Genomic DNA, 20,945 nt, shown 5'->3' with positions numbered 1-20,945 from the left:
TCCATTATCTTAACATTTGAACAGCCATAGCACATAGAAACTAAGATGTTAACTGGGTAAAGTTGCAGGATTTCAATACTTTCAATATCTAATGACATGGTACTTGTTTGAATGGGTCTATATTAACCAGATTCTCTAAACAGGAGAGAAGTTATGTTTAAGATTCTTGCCAAAGCAACAGAAAATAAAGAAACTGAGCTCCATGGAAAGACCTTCTACGTCATAGCTGATAGTAATTTTTAAAGAGGTGTAAGTGAATGAATCGTCAAAATGATCTCTTAGTATTCTGAGTTATCAAGGGATTACAAGGCATTTATTGGAAACCCTTACCTTCTGTCTTACAATCAATATTGTGTATTGGTTCCAATGCAGAAAAGCAGTAGGGGCTAGACAACAGGAATTAAATGACTAGCCCAGAGTCACACTGCGAGATCTAAGGCCATATTTGAACCTGGGTCTCTGTGACTGGTTCATAATCCACTGAGCTACCTAATTACCCCCACCATGGTGGCTTTTTAAAAAAAAAAATTCACCAAGACATTACTAAATCTATAAATTTCTAAAATAGCTAAACCTATTCAAGCTGATGAGGTTGCCAAGAGCTTGTAAAGAGAAAAAAAGACTTAGGCCAGACTTTGGGGGACTCTAGATGAGATCAGATTAAAGCAAGTACAGTGAAATTATGGTCTCCTACTCTCCTGGAAGCTTATGCTTCCCTTATTACAGTTCAAAAGCTCTTTTGGCTGCAATATCACAAGCCTCATTTTGAGCTTATGGCCATAGGATTTAATAGGCAGCAGAACAGGAATTTGAAATCAGGTCCTGATACCAAATCGGCATACTTTCTATCCTACCATATTCAATCTACATTCAATTGAAACACAAAATTAAAATAAAGGAAAAAAAAACTAACCATTCCTCATCTAATAGTTGTACAGTGGATTTTATGAACGTAAGTATATGGCTTTACACTTACAACTCCCATATTAAAGTTCATTTAATTCTAGTCTGTCAACACCTTTTTTTGTATCTACCATAGCAAAATGGCTCAGTAGTTGTTTTCTATATACACTTCTAACCATACAAACTCAAGAGAAAAAAGAAATTGCCAGATATAGAATAATTAAAGCTGAATCCACAAGATGAAAAAGATAGAAACATCTAAGTACAGCACAGGCAACATTGAAGGTTTGTACTTCAGGTCCTGGCTGTGATCAATCCCTTTTTTTTCTTCTTTTTTTTTTTAAGCTGTAAGCCTCCCCCATTCTGCTCTCTCAACTGCCATCCACCAGGGCCTAGCAGCAAAGAAGGGAATGAGCATTTATTATGCACCTACTTACTATAAGTTAGGCACTATGCTAAGCACTTTGCAATTACTATCTCATTTGATCACTAGAGCATAACTGGGATGTAGGTGCTATTATTATCATCCTCATTTTACACTATAGCTGAAAAAATTGAGTTTACAGTAGAAGAAAATGAGGCAGACACAGATTTAAGTGACTTGCCCTAGAATTTAAAGTGAAGACATATCTGTGTCTGGATTTCCAAGTACTAACTCTAACTGTTAACTACTCATGTGACTAAGAGCAAGGCTTAGAACCACAAGTTTGGAGTTGGAAAGGATTGCTGAAGTATAGACCAACTCAGAGCCTTTGCAGGTTAGGAAACTGAGGACTTGGGAGGAGAAATGACTTGACCCAAAACCACACAGCCAAACTGAAATCCAACCTCGGGTTCTCCAACTCCAAACCAGCAGACCTTCTTTGCATTGTTCTCCATATTTTCTCCAAGAGAGTTCCCCCTTAGATCTCTGAGCTTGAGGCTCCTTCCATGACAACTGGGACTGAATTTGAGTGACTTCTCCCCCAGCCCTAAAAGATTCAGCCATTTGAAGAAAAGGGAAGGCAACTTGGAGGGTCACCTTTGTGACCAAGCTCTGCAGTCTGTGAAAGAGGGAGAGATAGGAAAGACAAAGAGTGAGGAAAGTAAAGGTAGACAGAAAAGACTCCTGAGCAATTCTTACAATCCCTCCCTGTCCATCTTTCGACTATTCTCCCTTCAGCAACTGCTCCAAACTTTTTTTTCCCCGCAGTCCCCTTCACCATTCCTTCTTGACTGTGTCTCAGTAGACTTTCCCTCATACCTGATTTAGAACACTGAGTCCATCTATCCATGTTCCTTCTTCTCCTCAATTCTGTATTTCACTCTCTCAACTGAACCCCTCCATTTTCTCTTTCTTTAAGGGAGTGACTCTTCCTGCCAGAGCTGACACTCTGCTTGGGTTCTTGATACTATCTTTCTTATATACTTTGGAACTTTGCCCCTGCATTAAACACACTTTCACTCTGGATCTTCAATTTATCTGCTGGCTCTCTTCTTGCTCCCTATAAACATGCCCAGAATTTGCCGACTTTAAAAAACTGTCATTTGACCAAACTTTTCTTTAAGTTACCCTGCTATATATATCCATAACTTTACAAACACTTTAAAAAAATGCCATCATTCACTGCCTCCACACTTCCTTACTCTTATTTACTTCTCATTCCTTGTAATCTAAGTTTCAACTATACCCAATAACCATTTCTGCTTTAAAATAACAAGCTGTTATTTTATCTTTCCCACAAGCTGTTATGATACTATCTTTCCTGATTTTCTTCTTACCAATCCAATCATTCCCTCTCAGTCTTCTGTGCTGGATCATTATCTATATCCTGTCCCTAATTTCATCCAGCGCCTTCTTTTCTTCTCTCATACTCTCATCAGACTCTATGGGGTCAATGAGTATATCTGTGAAGATAGCCCCCAAATTTATATTTTCAAACTTTATTTTCTTGCTGAGCTTTAACCCCACATCTTCAACAACTCCACAAAGATATGCCATAGCCATCTTGAACTCAACAAGCTCAAAACTGAACACATTACCTTTCTCCAGAAATTCACCCCACTTTCAAATTTCTTTATTTCTTTCATGGACACCATCATCTTTCCATCATTCAGATGCCAAATCTTAGGATCACTCTCAACATTTCCTTTACCCTTAGCTTCATGTTCATCAACATGTTCAGCTACTTGCTGACTATACTGCCTTAACATCTTTTCCATCTGTCTCCTTCTCTCTACTCATATTTGCCTAGATAATTATAACCATCTCCTAATTAGTTTCCTTACTTCCATTCTCTAAGCAGTATAGTAAATAGGTCTCTGGACCTGGAGTCAAGAGGATATGAATTCAAATTTGACCTTAAATACTTATTAGATATGTGACCCTGGGCAATCAAGTAAACTTGCCTTCATTTCCTCAACCATAAAATGGAGTCAATAATGGTGCCTAACTCCCAGAGTTGTCATGAGGATAAGATAAGATGATATGTGAATGTTAATTATCATTATTCTTATCATTATCACCAATTCATCTTCCACAAAAGTACCAAATAGATATTTATACAGCACAGGTCTGATAATGCCTACAAATACTTCTGTTTGGCATTTAAAGTTCTTTACTAACCAACTGTGATCTTTCTAGATTGATTTTTCATGCCCCCTTTTTCATGTATTTTACATTCTAGTCGAATTGTCTTATTTGCTAATCCCTATACATACTGTTCCATCTCCTATATCCACATCATTACCCAGTCCAGTCCTTATGGCTAGAATGCTCTCCCTCCTTATCTCATCCTCTTAGAGATTCTAACTCCCTTTAATGCTCAGGTTCAAATTTTATTTCTTTGATGAGGTCTTCATGATTCCTTAATTGATTCCCTCCATCCTTATAAAGGTTAAATTTAATGGTTGAACTTAAATTATATGAAATAATGTGGTTGCTGAAATTATTATATCTCAAGTCAGAAGTTAATTTACCAAAATAAAGAGGAAACAATAAAGTAGAGAAATGTGAAAGACGTTAGAGAAAATACCTATACTAATCCTTAACCAGGAAGGTCAGTAGTGAGTAACCGTGAGGCCTTCGCCAAGATGGAAGCTACTCTCTTAGGAAACTAGGAAGGGAGTCAGCCTTTCACTCACCTAATGAAGTAGTCCAATCAGAGTCTAAGTTGTAGCTGAGCTCCAAGGCCACAATCCAAACCAAAGTCTCCAGCAAAGCACCCTCAAAGACTCTTCCCAGTCATAAGACTATCTCCAGACTATCTCTTCAGACTATCTTCTCAAAGACCATTTGTTCTGAGGGAATTTGGGCTTGCTTTTGTGGTGACTTCTTGTCTTCTCCCCTCTTCACAGGAGCCAATCACAGTTTCCAAACTCTCTAGCACTGTCCAGGGGACAGTGTCTATGGGATAGACTTCTCACCTTATGAAAGTCAATTTCTCATCAAAAAGCTTCACAGTTTCCTGATTGAACCATTTCTAAGGGTATGAACTCTTAAAAGAATTCACAAGTTTCTGCCTGATTGAGTTAAAAGAGTGGAGCTCTCCAAATATCTTGCTGGCTTCTCACCTAGCACTAAGTAGGGTGTGAATTCACTAAGTGGTTTGCAAGCTCCTCCACCTAGTTCAAGCTTTTGTTGATTCAATCAAAAGGTAGACAAAGGGGATTTAATCCTGTCTTTACAATCTAGTGAGGTACTTAAGTTAGTGTTAACTCAGGATAGACAATGGAGTAAAAATTCTCTTTCAAAATTCTCCCTGTGATTCTTTGGGAGACTAGTCTCCCTATTGAGAGAGAGCAAACCAATGTTTGCTAGGTGCAGTGACAATAAGCCAATTGGGGGCAATCTCCTGTGGCATACAAGTTTACATTCAAAATACTTGTGTTCAGCCCCCCACAAAGTTCAATCAGCTATACTCCAAAGTTTATATTGGATCTTCTGGTGCTGTGGCGGTTTCTTCAAGCATCTTCATGGCACCTTCTTCAAACAATTCATCTTCTAGATTCAAAGAGTTATCGAGCTCTCTTTCCTGAAATGTTTCTTTCTCAAAAGATTTTTTAGTTTTATGGCAATTATACAATCTCCGCTAAGGAGGGTGGTGACCAATTTTCGGATCAACTTGGGATATGTGGTTGAGTTATGGGGTATAGTTAATCAGTTTCAATAGAAGCTGCTCTCTTTAAATGTGAGCAATGAATCCAAGAGTTCTTTTCTCAATTTTTTATAGCTGTTGGAGTGGTTAACAGTATTTGAAACAGACCTTCCGAGGAAGGCTGAATTGCTAGAATATGCTGGAAGTTCTTTACATATATATACCTTGTCTCCTGGGTTTAGGTCATGAAGTGAAAAGTCTATAGGTCCTACTTGTACTGCAGCTCCAGATTCATGGAGTTTATGCAATTTGTTTTGCAATTCTTGTACATATGTAGCAATAGATGTATCTCCCCCTAATAATGATGTATATGCAGGAGAAAAAGGTAGAGGAAGGTGTCTAAAAAGCATCTCAAATGGCGAGATGTATAGATCTCCTCTAGGTCTACTTCAGAGATAAAATAAAACTGGGGGGGAGAGCTTCAGGCCATTTTAGATGTGTTTTAGTGCATGGTTTGCCAATCATAGTTTTGCTCTGGAGACAATATGGTGCATGTAATTTGGGAGTTATCCCCAAACAGGAATAAACCTGAGATAAAACTGAATCAGTAAAATGCCTTCCCCTGTCTGAGTCACTACATGCAGGCAGGCCAAAAGCAAGGAATAATCTCTTTTAAGAGTACCTTGGCAACAAAAGCTGCTGTGGCTCAGACAGTTGGAAATGCTTCCAGTCATCTGGTCAGCTGATCTACTATGTCTAGACAAAATTTATAATGTCCAGCCTTTGGCACTGTAATAAAATCTATTTGTAGGTGTTCAAAAGGTATATAAGCCAAAGGGTGCCCACCAAATGCTTTGCTATAAAAGACGTGTTGGTTATATGCTTGGCAGGTGGGTCAGGTTATACATGCTTTAGAGGCCATAGTGGTTATACTGGGGGATATTCATACTCTTTTAATAGAGTCTACAATGCCTTGGGTGCCAAAGTGACCATTTTTATGCACGGATTGGCATATTTGGTGATAAAAACTTCTAGGGAACAAGGGTTTTCCTTAGGATGACACCCATACTCCATTAATCTGTTTAGCCTTAAATTTTTGCTTCCATTTTTCCACTTCCTTTTCCTTATAGGAAAGTGATAAATCTGATTCATTATTTGTTATTAAAGTTAAAATTAATTCAGGTCCTTCTATGGACGCTAGCTTTACAGCAGTATCTGCTCGGTCATTTCCCCTAGAGACAAGGTCAGTTCCACCTGTACAGGCAGAGCAACAAACTACAGCTAGGGCTTCAGGTAGCTGGAGAGCATAAAGAACGTCATTATAATTTTTGCATTTGCTATAGTTTTTACAGCTGAGGTTGAAAATCCCCTCTGAAGCCATAAAATACCCACTGCATGACAAATTCCAAATGCATATCTAGTCTGTATAAATTGCTGCCCTTTTGTCTCTGGCAATTATACAGGCATGTTTTAAATCTATAAGTTCAGCACCTTGAGCACTTATATTTGAGGGCAAGGAAGCTGCCCATACAGTGGTAAATTCCGTGACTACTACAGCTCCAATGTAAAATATACCATCCTTCATCAAAAAAGAACCATCAATGAATAAGACTAGATCTGGATTGTCTAAAGTAGTGTCAAGGAGATTACCTCAAGGCTATTCGGCCATGGACACTAAAGATTCACAGCTATGTAACAGTTCTCCTGAAATTGGCAAATTAGGAATCAAGGAGGCAGGGTTAAGAGATGCACAACGTTTTAAAGTGATATTCTCATTGCTTAATAAGGTTGTACCATATCATGTGAGTCTTTGATCCAAAAATGCCTATATTTTATGCCTGAGCAACAATGCTTCTACTTCATGTGGGCACATAATTGTTAAAGGGCATACCAGTACCAAGTCAGCTGCCTTAGTCACTAATAAAGCTATGGCAAATACACCTCTAAGGCATGGTGGTGCTCCTGAAACAATTGGGTCTAGCTGGGCTGAATAATAAGCAACCAAGATGCTGAACCAGTTTTAACCCAAAGTTTGGGTTAAAACACTTGAAGCCACCCCTTTTTGTTCATGTACATATAAAGTGAAAGGCTTATTATAATCTGGGATACCTAGAGCAGGGGCAGACAAGATAGCCTGTTTTAAATCTGACAGATGTTCCAGTTCTAATATAAGCAGTTTGGTGACTGAATCTATTGTTAGTGCTATAAAGGGTTTAGTGATTTCCCCACAGCAAGGGATCCATTGACTACAAAAACCTGTTGCCCCTAAGATTGCTCTTAACTGTTTCTTAGTAGTGGGAGCTCTTAATTTTTTAATATCTTCAATGCACTTAGAAGAAATAGAACAGGAACCAGCAATTAAAATAAATCCTAAATATTCCACTTTGGGGAGACACCATTGAACTTTTGCCTTTGAGACCTTGTGACCTCTCTTATGTATTCTAATAGAAGATGTTTGCTATCTTCTTGCCATCGTGTTGCATTTAGTGAGGCCAAGGGCAAATCATCCACATCCCAACCAGTAGTCCTTTGTTTTTACTTTCTAGAGTCCATATGGAATCTTTTGCATATATATTGTTTCACGCTAATAGAATGTAGCCTCCTGGACTATTTTGATTTTATCTTTACCTTCCCAAAACCTAAAACAGTGCCTAGAATTTTTAAAACCAAACTTGTGGTTTCACTGGTACAGAGGACACTCAGTGACGAAACTCTATTAATACATATTAGCATGTACTCTGCAAGTTACAGTCTTCAAGAAAAGTATCCTCAGGTACTGAGCCAATATGTGATTCCCCCAAAGTGGGTCACACAATGTGTGTCAGAGGCAGATGTTGGCTTTATAGGGTGGCTTTATATCCATGAAGTTGCACTGCATAGGAGCACTTCCAAGAATTAAATGGAATTAAATAGGACATCTACAAAGTCACAAAGGATTCATGATCTGCACTGATGAAAGGATTATTCTGACAAAAGAAATTCACCAATCACTGAAGTACTGAAGTGTTTTAAATTATTATTTAAATAGAAAAAAACAAAGTTTTTGAAAGCTGTTCATATTTTCATCAGATAGTCTGGTAATAATATGGCTTCTCCTAAACAAAAGAGACAAATTTTGTCCTTCAAAATATGCTCCTTCTCCCTGGAACCATTATAAATTTTCTGGTATTTTCTAGAAAGGGCCAGGACCACTAGTCAGAAACCTGCTACTATTCACTACACTCAAAGAGAGGCAGTTCCTGAAAGAAAATGTTAGCAATTCATTCATTCATTCACGCATCTATCAATCACAAATATGTCTCTTTTAATAGTTAGAAATATACACATGTTGGAAATTAAAAAACACATTGTTTTCCTTTCCTATATTTTACAAACTTGCTAATGTAATTATGGAGAAAATGGTCATACCTCTCTTACAGACAGCTGTGGTGGGAAGGACACTGAAAATACCAAGTTTGTGAACTCATACCCAGCAGAATCAACCTTCTGGCACACCTGAAAAATAATTACATTTATATAAGTCCATAGGAACTATTCAGATTTCACTCTTTAACCTGAAATTTTGCTCAACTAGTTGATATAATACTCAGACTTTCAGCTGAATAAATATAATCCCAAATTTTGTAAAGTGCACTGGACTGAGAATCATAAAAACTGGCTTCTAGTTCCAACTTTGTCATTCAATTGGCTGTGACCTTCTACAGCTATTTTTACTGCTTTGGGCAGTAAAAAATCAACTATTCTTCATTTATAAAATAGCAGTTGTACTAGATGTGCTGCAATACTCTTAAGGTTGGTTGGCCTGGTTCTCTCCCCATTACAGTTTATCTTCTACTCTGCTTTCAAATGCCTTAATAAATGCAAGTCTGCCCATGTCACCCCCTCACCCCCAATTCAATAAACTCCTTTTCATTCTTAGAATCCAATATAAAATACCCTGTTTGGCAAGCAAAGTCCTTCATAACCTGTTTTCTTAGATAAGAAGCCTTGCAATCTTATCCTATATTTTTTGGCCTCCTTGCTGCTTGAACAAGGTACTCAATCTCCTAACTCAGCTATTTTTCAGTAACTATCCTCCCTGTTTGGAATTCTTTTCTTCCTTATCTATATTTCTTGGCTTCTTTCAAGTTCCAGGTAAAATCTTACCTTCTACAGGAAGCTTTCTCTAATTCCTATTACTTCTAGTGCCTTTCCTTCATTCAATATTTTCAATTTATACTATAGACATATATATTATATATATATATGCTATAGATATAACTTATTTGTATGTTGTTGTTTGCATAATATCTCCCCCATCAGCCTGGGAGCTCCTCTACAGCTGGGACAGTTTTTTGCTCTTTTCTATGTCTCTGACAGTGCCTGGCATATAAAGGCACTTAATAAATATTTATAAGATGACACATAATCTCAAAAGTTCCTTCTAATTCTAATACTCTATGATTTCTATGTAATATTTGCCAATTTCAAAGAATGACATCAACAAGTTACTCAGTACCAATAAAAAATAGATACTCAGAGATGAAATTCAATGAAGTGAAGTTGCTAAAAAAACAACCCCTAGCATTTATCATTTTTGTTATATGTGAAAGGAAATTCCATATTTGTATTTCATTCATGTATCTGTGATAATTCTGTCAATCTTTGCAATAAGTTACTAAGCATTAAGAAATAACATTTTCTAAGTCCTTATCTTTACACATAATTACGATCTTTCTTCAACTATAACGTGCTTACTTCTAAAACAGTGTCACGATATTCAAATATTTAAATAGGCTTATGACCTCATGGAGATGAGTTCTCCTTCCAATGATATAGAACATAATCTGTCCATGTTTGTTCTCCTAGACAACTCTTGTCTATGTCCTCCCACAACTGTACCATAGAAGGTTCACCTAATGCTTACATTTTGAGCTTATTATGGTATACCTTATAAGTTATTGGGCTAAACCTAATTTCTCTTTCAAGCATGCCCAACAATTCTTGTCAAAAAGGAAGATCTTTCTCCCAAGTACTTTATGTTGCCATACAATCAAACACTGGATTGTTGAGTTTGATTGTTTCTAATTCATACCTATCTCATCTGCAAAATCTTTTTCTAATATGCTTTTCTATTTTCTAGTAGCTAGATGGCACAGTGGATACAGGACCAAGTCTGGAGTCAGTTAGACCTGAGTTCAAATCTGGCCTCAGATACTTCCTAGTTGTGTCACCCTAGGCAAGTCACTTAACCTATTTATCTCAGTTTCTTCATCTGTAAAATGAGCTGGAGAAGGAAATGGCAAACCACTCTAGTATCTTTGCCAAGAAAACTCCAAAGGAGGTCATGAAAAGAGTCAGACAAAACTAAAAACAACTGAATGAAAATAACCAGTTTTGATGATTCATAATAATAATAGCATTTATATAGCACTTTTAAGGTTTACAAAGCACTTTACAAATTGTCTTATTTGAGCCTCAAAACAAAGAAAAACTTGAAGTATACCATCCTAATTTTACAAATGAGGAAACTAAAGCAAAGAGAAGTCAAGTGACTCATCTAGGTTCATACAACTACTAAAGCATAATTTAATTTTCAGTTTTACTCATGCCAAATCCAAAACTCTAACACATAACTTTTATCTCATTATTGCTTTATGGTTTAAGGTTTCAAAAGTAAAATTCCCCTTTTATTCTAACAAGTTTTCATTATATCCTTAAAAAATTATAGAATTTCTGCTCCTCAAAATGAATTACTATTAATTTCTTTAGCTCTATAAAGTATCCATTGGCTAGTTTAACTGGGATAGCATTTAACTTAGTTTATACTCATAAATTTACTTCATTTCTCCTCATTTCTAATAAGTTATAGCCTAATTATATTCACCATGTCTTTCCACTGTTCTTTGTATGAGGCTCAATTGCAATTTTTTAGAAACTGTAGTATTCCAAAACTTGCAGCTATGCAATAAGACTAGTTATTTCAGGGACAAGCAAAGGTGATTCAGCCTACTCTCCTCATGTTTAGTTTTGATCTTTCATTTGCAGAGCTTGTCCAAGAGATATCTATAAATGATCAAGCATCATAGATTGAACATACAACTACACAACACAGTCTGAACAATATACATTATTTATCCACTTGTTTTTTCCTGTGTGAACAGTTAAACCAAATTCCTCAGGATGATTAAATCTTTTAGGAGACTCTGCAACATTCTTGTGCTTATGGAAATCAATAGAGTATCAGAAGCAGATGGAGGACTTGATCAGCCATAAGTAATTCCACATTTACTTGAATTCAATTCTGGATCTTCTTGATCATCGTGCAGAACAACTTTGGCAAACATACTTTCCCCCCATTTATTTTTATGCCTCGCTTGATGTTAATGATGAGGGTTGTCAAATAAGGTTATCTTTGTGATAGAGGTCAAAGAATCTAGTACCACCAAGCTCATTTCAGGTTTAAACCAAGGAAAATTGCTACCAAATTGATCATTTAGTAAGAACAACTAACTGTTTACCTTTTTAACAAACTTCTTTTCACAGAATTCCTGCAGAATCCCCAGGCATATATTACATGAATTTAGATATGGGTTTTCAAGTATCAAATTTTCATCCTCATTGACTGCAGCCATTTCTCCACCATTTTGACTTCGATCATCAATTTGAGCCTCGCCATCTTGCAATCGAATCTTCTTGAGGGGTGGTTTGGTGGCTTCTAAAATTAAATCATCATCTTCAGTTTTCAGGAAATTCTCTAACTCCCTAATCAAGTCCTAAAGAAAAAAAGTTGGATAGAATTTTTTAGTGGTTTTTGTTTTGGGAGAGGAAGAGGTGATGCTTCTCAGAACATCTAAGTATCATATATTAAAATATCAATGGAAAATATTAAATACAGTATATATATTTATTTAAAGAAAAAATCTTAATTTTATTTTTTCCTCAATTACATGAAAACAATTTTTTATCCTTTTTCCCCCTAAGTTTGGGTCAAATTCTCCCCCACCTCTCTGTTCCCCTCCCTGAGACAGCAAGCAATTAACATAGCATATTTAGATGATTTTTGTTCCCATCAATGTTGGAGCAACTCCCATCATCCTATACCTTCATAAAAATTGCCAGTATTATTATTTAAGTTCTACAAGAAACAGAAGGATTTTAAAAGTAAATGTTAATATTGAAATGTAGGTCTTAAGAATTAAAGAGCCTAAGCTCAAATTCTGACTCAAACTTAGTATCTATGTGATGATGTTGGACAAGTCATCATCACAATAGTATTTTCATATATTCTGGTCTTCATTTCTCTACTTTATAAAATATAGGGGTAGAACTAGATAACCTGAAAGGTCAATTCAAGCTTGAGAGTTATGCTCTTATGATATGTAAATCAATGAATTAAAATAATTGCTAATTATCCTACTATGAAAGATAACCTTATCTGTGATAGCTTAGGCTTTTGTTTATTAATTATAGGAGTAAATAGATTAAAATATTAATTAAAATATTTTGCTTCCTGGGAAATACATGATACTCTATTAAGCAGAATAAAATTTCACAGGGGCAGCTGGGTGGCTCAGTGGATTGAGAGCCAGGCCTAGAGATGGAAGCTCCTAGGTTCAAATCTGGCCTCAGACACTTCCCAGCTGTGTGACCCTGGGCAAGTCACTTGACCCCCATTGTCTAGCCCTTAACACTCTTCTGCCTTGGAATCAATATTAATTCCAAGACAGAAGGTAAAGATTTTTTAAAAAAAGAATAAAATTTCATGAATTGAAATTTTATACATATAGAATTTATAAAAATGTATCACAAAGAAGGGTCCCACTTATGGGGAGTGCAGAAAGGACTTAAGTAAATGAATAAAACAAAATTTTGAGAATTTATACTGAACAAATTATTCTCACTTCACTTTAAAAGTACCTATTCACTTATAAACAATGTTAGTAATGTCAACTGAAATGACAACTCCTAAACTTGATGCAGTGATATGGTAATGGGAAGTCATTAATACTCATTCATCAAAACAGAAACCACTAATTATTTAATTATCCTAACTTTAAATATAATACGATAAACATTTATTAAGCATCTAATATGTGGCCATGCACTAGGGATACAGACATCAAAAAAAAAAAGACAGATCCTGCTCTGGAGGAGCTCACAATCTAATGAGAGAACACAATACATAAAAAAGAAGTTGTAGCTCCAATACTGCAAAGGATCTATTATCTTAGATATATATGAGTATTTCCTCCAATAATATATAACAACTCATCTACACCTTTCCAACCTCAGCAACTATATCCATGTCCTTATAAGTTTACCACAAAAGGAACATCTATTGTTCTAAAAGCCTTCCTCCCATTCTCTTAAAATCACAAAGATGCCAATGGAGGATATAAGCTATCCATCAGTTATTTCTTGCTATGTGAACAATTAATCTTTTTCCATCACACATTTCTTTTCTGACATCCTTTATGCCTATTTCTCCTAAATAATTCTTTGTAATATGTTACAGACTACTCACACCAATGATATATGCCTCTCTACTGTCCTGAGTGAGCCTTGACTCTATTTATTAAAAGACTGTGATCTCCTATGACTGATAGTCACAAATCACCACCAAAAGAAAACTTCTTAAAAAATACAGGCCTTTATTTCATGGGGTCATTAAAAAAAAGTGCCAATATATAAAAGATATATTCTGTCCCCAGGCCAGCAACAGGATAATGAATTTTGGGTCAAATTTTCAATGATCATTTACTAAGCAGAAGCAGGATTGGAGTTACACCAGCAAAATAATTTATTCTTAAAATATTGAAAAATAGGGGCAACTAGGTGGCTTAGTGGATTGACAGCCAGGCCTAGATATGGGAGATCCTGGGTTCAAATCTAGCATCCGACACTTTCTAGCCGTGTGAACCTGAACAAGTCATCTAACCCCCACTGCCTAGGCTTTACCTCTCTTCTGCCTTGGAACCAATACACAGTACTGATTCTAAGAGTAAAAGTAAGGGTTTATATATAATAAAAGTGCATTTGTAATATGAGAGACAGTATCGTGCAGGAAATAGAAAGCTGGCCTGGAAACTAAGAAACTCAGCTCAAGTCCTCCATTGATACAAAATCGGCTACTTTTCCTTGGGTAAGTCATTTAATACCTCAGGACTCTAGGTTATAAGGCTATAAGGCTATAAATTACAACAAAAGTGCTGACCTGAATGAAAAGAGGCAGTATCCTCACTGGGGAATTTCTAGTATCAATGAAAAATTATGGGGTGCGACACTGAATAAAGTTGGACTACTTGAGTTGAAATCCTGCCTTGGATATTTATTAGCTATGAGACCCTGAGCAAATCATTTACCCTCCCCCTCAGCCTCAGGTTTCTCATCTATAAAACATGGATAATAATTGAATTTACCTTGTAGAGATGTTTTGAGATTCAAATAATATAATGTATGTAATGTTTTTCATACTGTAAAGTACTATATAAAGAAAACATTTTGTGATAGATGCAGAATGGCTAGCTCAACATTAAATGCACCATGGATAATTCTATGCGGTCTTTATTTTATAAGAATATCTTCTTACTACTATTGGTAATCAATGTGTGTATTTTGTTAATATAGAAAGTTTACATTTACTAAAAGATCATGTACAAATATAGTCATACATATAGACATTCATGCATATATTGATTTTTTAATTTAAAAAATATGAAAAGACCTTGTATGGAAGTTTGTAAGGTGAATGGAAATCCACACAACACAATCTGAAGATACATCTTGGACAAGTGCCAGTACTGAACAGCAGCCGGGCAATAGGCTTGTCTTTTTCAGTCAGTGGGAACATGCTGAGTAAACCTAACTTTAAAAAGAAACAAACAAACAAAAAACTATAAGGATAATAAGCAGTTTAACTCCACATTTCAATTTCATAGATATAAATGTTACCCAAAACACTTTTTAACAATTCACATTTACATAATGCTATGAAGTGTGCAAGTACTTTAAGGTTTATAAAATACTTACCTCTCCAACAATACTGTAAGGTAAAAATAGTATCCCTATTTAACAGTTAGGAAAGCTAAGGCTCTGAGAGATTAGAAGATTTTGATTCTATAGTCAATCATGGTCAAACAGGTAGTAAATATATACAGGGAGATTTAAACCCAAGTTTTCTAACTCCAAATCCAATATTTGTTTTTTGTTTAAAACCCTTACCTTCTGTTTTAGAATTGATACATATCAATTCTATATATCAACTCTAAAACAGAAGACTGGTAAGAGCTAGGCAACTGGGGTTATATGATTTGCCCAGAGTCACACAGCAAGGAAATGTCTGAGGCCAGATATGAACTTAGGATCTCTAGGCCTGGCACTCCATCCACTGTACTACCAAGCTGCTCCTAATATAGTTTCTATTATACCATGTTGCCTTTTAATTTTTCTGTTGTGACATTCTTGACCCTTTAATGGTTAAATATAAGTAGTTTAATGTTTTAAGTATCTTTGATACTTCCATATCAGTACCTTCATTAACTCTGTACCCAAGGCATGGAATGGCTTCTTCCAATTGCCCCTGTTCATTACCACTTGTTGACTTTCAACTGGCTTTAAAGCTCAGTACAAATATTTCTTTCATGAAACTGTTCCTGATACAACTAACTGAAAATAATTTCTCCTACATCTTTATATTCCCAATATACACTTAACAAACATAAAACTACCAAGTCCTGATTATGCGTGCTGATCTTGACTGTTTTACTGAAAGGCTGGGCTTTTGGATAACCCATTCTTTCCTCATGATCTTTTCCCCAGTCTCAACCCCTGAACATGTACTTAGTCGTATCTCTTATAAAATTTGTCAGTAGATTGACCCCAAAATCATGTCCCCTTCCTACTTCCCTGAAATGCAATCTTCAAACTATACCTTACTATTAGTTCCTTCTGTGAATGGATGGGACATCACAGTCTCATACCAAAGGAGCTGGGAAGTTAATCCCAGGGCATAGTACCCCTGGATGACTCCCCAAAGAGGAGCATCTCTCATTTATAACTCTTCAGCTCCCTTTACCCAACATCAACAGTACAGGGGTTTGGGTTTTTCCTAGACTCCTCTACCACATTTTTTTTTTTAATGAAATCTAGATTTCTTGATGATGTTCTAGACCCAAATAAGTTTTACTTTGTTTAAAAATATGTTTGCCAAGGTTGAAAGATTTGCTACATCTGTAAAACCTGTAACAAGTATCCATTTTCTTTAAATGTCATACAGCAAACTCATGTAAAAAATGATAGTGGTTTTTGTTTGCTACTGTAATTAATTGGGCTATTGAGAATTTGGGGGATATTGATACCTACATATTTGAACTACTGTTCTTTATAAAAAAACTGTTACTTTGTGAAATTCATTTGCTTGTACTTACAGTGGATCATGGCCAGATATGAAGAGGAAATAGATCTCATTTTTGGTGAGAAACCTTGTATCCTACATTTCCTTAGCTGACACAGTATGTCAATGATTATGAGCTATATTTTTTATTTTTAAAACTTTTATTATATTTTTCTTGCATATGCAATATACTATTTCAGTTTTTTCTCTCCATTTTATATTTGAAGCACATCACCAGTATTAAGATTTTCTTTAACTTTTTTGATTTTGCAGTTTAAAATTTTAAAAAGTTTAAAATACATTTGCTATAATGTCAATGCATGCCCAAAAGCTTGAGACTGTAAAAATGATGCCACTAATTGTTTAAAAAAAATTATGGGATTTTGCTTAATGATTCTGTCTGATTTCAGAACAAGAGTCATTGCACAGGGCCAAAGAAGCACAAAGCTAAATCTGAATTGTGCCAAAAGAGCACACAGGTCACAAAAGAAGAAACCAATTCAGGTAGGCTTGATGCACTTCTAAGCCAATACTAAAGACTTAAACTGAGTGTGAGACTCGAGGTTGCAACACTTGACACACATTAAGACGTAGGCCTTCCTTGTATCCAAACTCTTCGTGAAAATACTTACAGACAAGTACCAAAGGTTGGCTATCATCCTGGCTCCCTCTATCCCTGAGAATGAAGGTAAAATCAGACCAGGGAATGACACTTCCCTATAAAAGTAAAAATCTGATCCTTTTTCTTTCCTATAGTATGGCAACTTCCTGTAGCCTTGGCTGCAAATGGGTAAATGAAATATTACTGCATTCTGTCCTACAGACTTGTGGGATTAGAAATTACTTAACTGGACCCTAATACAAGGGCACGTGAGAAATTTATTCTTGCTTACTCAAAATTTTGTATACATAGATTTTCAATATTTTGATACTGATTTTGAATTCTTCTTAAATATATATACATATATATAAATTATAAAGGGTTTAATTTTTCTTTCATTATTTTTTCTTTCTTTTATTTTTGTTTTTGTTTTTGTTTTTTAATTGATACACACACATCCATACCTTGCATACTGAGCTGAACTGGATGTTTTTCAATACCTTCTTCAGGGGGGATTGTATTTTCATAAATCCAAGATTTAAATTTTTGTTCCAGAAAGATCTTCAGAGAAGAAGTTTGCTAACTCCTAAATCTAGAGAATGAATTGTTTGGGGAAAGATGCCTAAATCCTTACACTACATCAAGATCCAGAATGAACTTTGGGTGTGGTTGATTAAACTGAAGTTTGATTGAACATTTATTTGTATGTATATGCTTATGCCAAAGGGGACTGCCCCTTTGCTGGCTTTTTGTCAATGCGCCTAGCAATCATTGGTTTTGTTCTCTTTTCCTTTTACCCACAAATTATTGCAATCTTTAAGTTGATTATGTTTCCATGATCCTTTTGGGGAAACTGGTTTCCCAATACGATCACAGGGGGTATTTTTAAATGGAGATTTGAACCCCAGACTTCAATCCCCAGAAGTCCTTGGTACTTCCCAGAATTCCCTATTATTTCACCTGAGTCTCCACCTGGGTGAGATCACAATTTAGCATTTAATGGGCTCTCTGCCTCCCAAGAGCCTCTTCCTCTACTTGGGTATTGCAACATGTAGTAAGTAGCCCATGTGAATGGGCTAGTCAGCCCTAGGCACATGGTTTATTATTGTGTATTTTCTTTATTCCTTGATTTCTAATAATCTTTAATAAACCTCATAAAACATAATACTTTTATTACTAAAGACTAATTTAATTTTTACACTTCTTTGATGCTAAATATACCTATGTCTCCCTCCTCCTTAAAAATATCTCACTAGATCCTATCTCAGCTAGCTAGCATCTTATAGGTTTCCTCTCCTTGGCTAAACTACTTGGAAAAAACCTCTACATCTGGTGCCTCTAGTTCCTTTCTTCTCACTCTTTTGTAAACCTTTTGCAACCTGGTGTCTAAACTAAATCAGAAGTGAAACTATCAAAATTACCAATGTTCTCTTAATTACCAAATCTAATGGCATTTTGTCAATGCTCATCTTTCTTGATCCTTCTTCAGCATTCTACATTGTTGATCACCTTTTTCTCCTGGTTATTCTCTTGTCTTGTCTCTTTGTTTTGTTTTGGGGAGTGGCACAACACTATTCTCTCTTCATTATCCTCTGCTTTCTCTTGATAATCCTCCTATATGACCTCTTCTCAGTCATCTTTGTTGGATCTTCATCTATGTGACATGTGAAGATTAAACTAAATCTCCCCTGATTGTGAAAGTGAAATTAACTCTTCCCTGATTGTGAAGAATAATTAACTCTCCCTTGATTGTGAAAATGAAATTAACTCTCAACTGCTTATGAAGATTAAATTAACTCTCCTGCCCATTTTTAGATTTAGTCACCAAAAGTGTAAACACCCCACTCACAATTGAATGGGGTAGGTCTGTGACTCACTTGTGTGATAGTGGGTGATGAATCAGAATCAACTGACTGCCCCCTGGGCAGTCCTAAGCAAAGCTTTATCTGTAATTTGTAGATGTAAAAGTGGCAGAAGGCACAGGAAGTGATACAAAGAAGGGTCTTTAAAAAGGAGTTACAACTTCCTGTGGGGTTTCTTCTGGAGTTCTGAGTTCAAGTAAAAGGCTGGTGAAGAATCTGTTTACTGGACCTGAAACCTTGGACTTGGTGAGACTGTTATTAAATCTCTCCCTTTGGACTGACACATGGTGAGTGAAAAGATCTGACTCCTTTCCTGGATTTTCTGAAGGGACTAGCCTCAGGAGAGACCTACCCACTTGAGAGAGACTTCCTGTATCCCCAGGTCCTCGGCTCAAAGCTAAGGCCTCTCCTGCAAAGGACTAATTAGCCCTGCCTGGGTTAAGCCAGGGGCTGGAGCAAAATACTTAGTGCATAGGCTAGATATCTTTACCCTAACCTCTCTCTGATTTCTCACTTCACTCTTTCTATAGTTTATAAATTGTTAAAATAAATCTTTTTTGAATTAATTAAATTCCTAGTGACTCTATTCTTAAATAATACAGTCCAACCTTTTATAAAAACCCCTTACATTTTCTACCCCCTACATCTATCTGTTAACTCTTTAATTCTGTCCTGAGCCCTCTTTCCTTTTCTCTATCTATTCTATCACTTGGTGATATCATCAGCATCTATGTAACAGGTCCTTTAACCAGGGCCCAATTAAAATAATTTATGTCTTACAAGTCTGCAGGACAATTGCATTAATATAGCCCTTTGCCATTGGCAGTCATGACTACAGAAAGTTGTCATACTATAAGAGAGAAAAAAAGGACTAGACTTTGAAATAAAAGGGAAGTATGATTCCCTGGTCTGATTTTACCTTCACTCTCAGGGATAGGGGAGCCAAAATGGAAGCCAAACTAAGGTACTTGTTGAAATGTGGCACAGGAAAGACCTGCGTCTGACATATGTCAAAAAGCAGCTACCTTGAACCTCAATTTTCTTGGTACAGATCTCCTTAATCCCACAAGGATTGTTGGTCACCTTGACCTTGTGCTTTGCTGGCACTGTGTAATGGCTCTTTTGCAATCCCTTCTTCTGGAATCAGATAAAATTATTAATCAAAGTCACCTCTACATAAATTGCTCCGAGATTTATACATTTTATACTACTGTGGTGTATCAAACTCCTTGTTTAGTAAATATAAACTTTCTATGTTAACTGTAAAGATTAAAATTTGGGGAAGCTGAGGCAGGTAGAAATTAGTTTCTCTCTGCAAGGAGTATTGTTTTTATGAGGTTTATTAAAAGATTAAAATATAAAGAAAATACAAGCAAGAGAAGCACGTGCTAGGTGGGCCATGAGGCCCACCCAAATTTCACGCACATCATGAGACGCATCTGTTTTCCAGCGGAGCCAAGAAGAGAAGAGACCCTGCCATGGATGGAGACCCTTTAAATAATGATTTTGCTCTTGGCTCAGGTGATAATTCAGTGAGATTACAAAGCATTCTGGGGAAGTGGAGCAAGGACTTCTGGGGATTGAAGTCCTGGATTCAAGTCTATTTTTACATAACAACTAAATGTTGGGTATCTCAAATTCTGTATATGTCCAAAAACAACTCCCTTACCTTCTCCTCAAAATCATACTTTTTCTGAATTTCTTGATAACTATTGAAAGTAACACCATTTTTCCAGTCATGGAAGTTAATATTCTGAGCAACACCTTCAGCTCCTCATTCTCCCTTCTCACATACCCAGTTATAAATTTTGTTATTTTTATTTCTACAATGAAGATTTATAGATAGACCTTTAGAGCTAACCTAGGCCAATTTCCTTATTTTGTAAATGATAAAAATTAAGCTGAGAAATCAGCAATTTGCCCACAATCACAAAGTTATTAAATGTTAGGATAAAGAATGTAAATCCAAATTTTCTTTATTTCAGGTCCAGCAATCTAGACACTATGCCATTTTGTTTTTCAAATCTCCTTCTGCCCACCAATACTGCCATCATTATAGGTCAGGGCTTTATCATCTTTCACCTAGACTACTACTAGATCTCCTAGGAGAACTGCTTCAATGGGACCCC

At 36.1% G+C, this 20,945-nt stretch overlaps 1 protein-coding gene across 3 annotated transcripts in view; it reads right to left on the bottom strand.

Annotated features, from left to right (window-relative positions):
* The window catches only part of PUS10 (pseudouridine synthase 10), a 129,128-nt gene that overhangs the window by 90,983 nt on the left and 17,200 nt on the right, over positions 1–20,945 (bottom strand). For 2 of the 3 annotated variants that reach the window (XM_001375026.4, XM_007476792.3), the window contains exons 2-4: positions 14,686–14,826; positions 11,480–11,734; positions 8,388–8,474 (exon numbers count right to left, since the gene is read on the bottom strand). In XM_001375026.4, coding sequence (XP_001375063.1) covers positions 8,388–8,474; positions 11,480–11,734; positions 14,686–14,811 — 468 coding nt within the window. In that variant the 5' untranslated portion in view covers positions 14,812–14,826. The remainder of the gene's footprint in view (positions 1–8,387; positions 8,475–11,479; positions 11,735–14,685; positions 14,827–20,945) is intronic. The other variant, XM_007476791.3, reaches the window with a different exon arrangement.

Source organism: Monodelphis domestica, chromosome 1 (assembly GCF_027887165.1).
Source record: "Monodelphis domestica isolate mMonDom1 chromosome 1, mMonDom1.pri, whole genome shotgun sequence".
NCBI lineage: Eukaryota > Metazoa > Chordata > Mammalia > Didelphimorphia > Didelphidae > Monodelphis > Monodelphis domestica.
The sequence above is the reverse complement of the archived record's forward strand: the minus strand, read 5'-3'. Positions and strand labels throughout refer to the sequence as shown.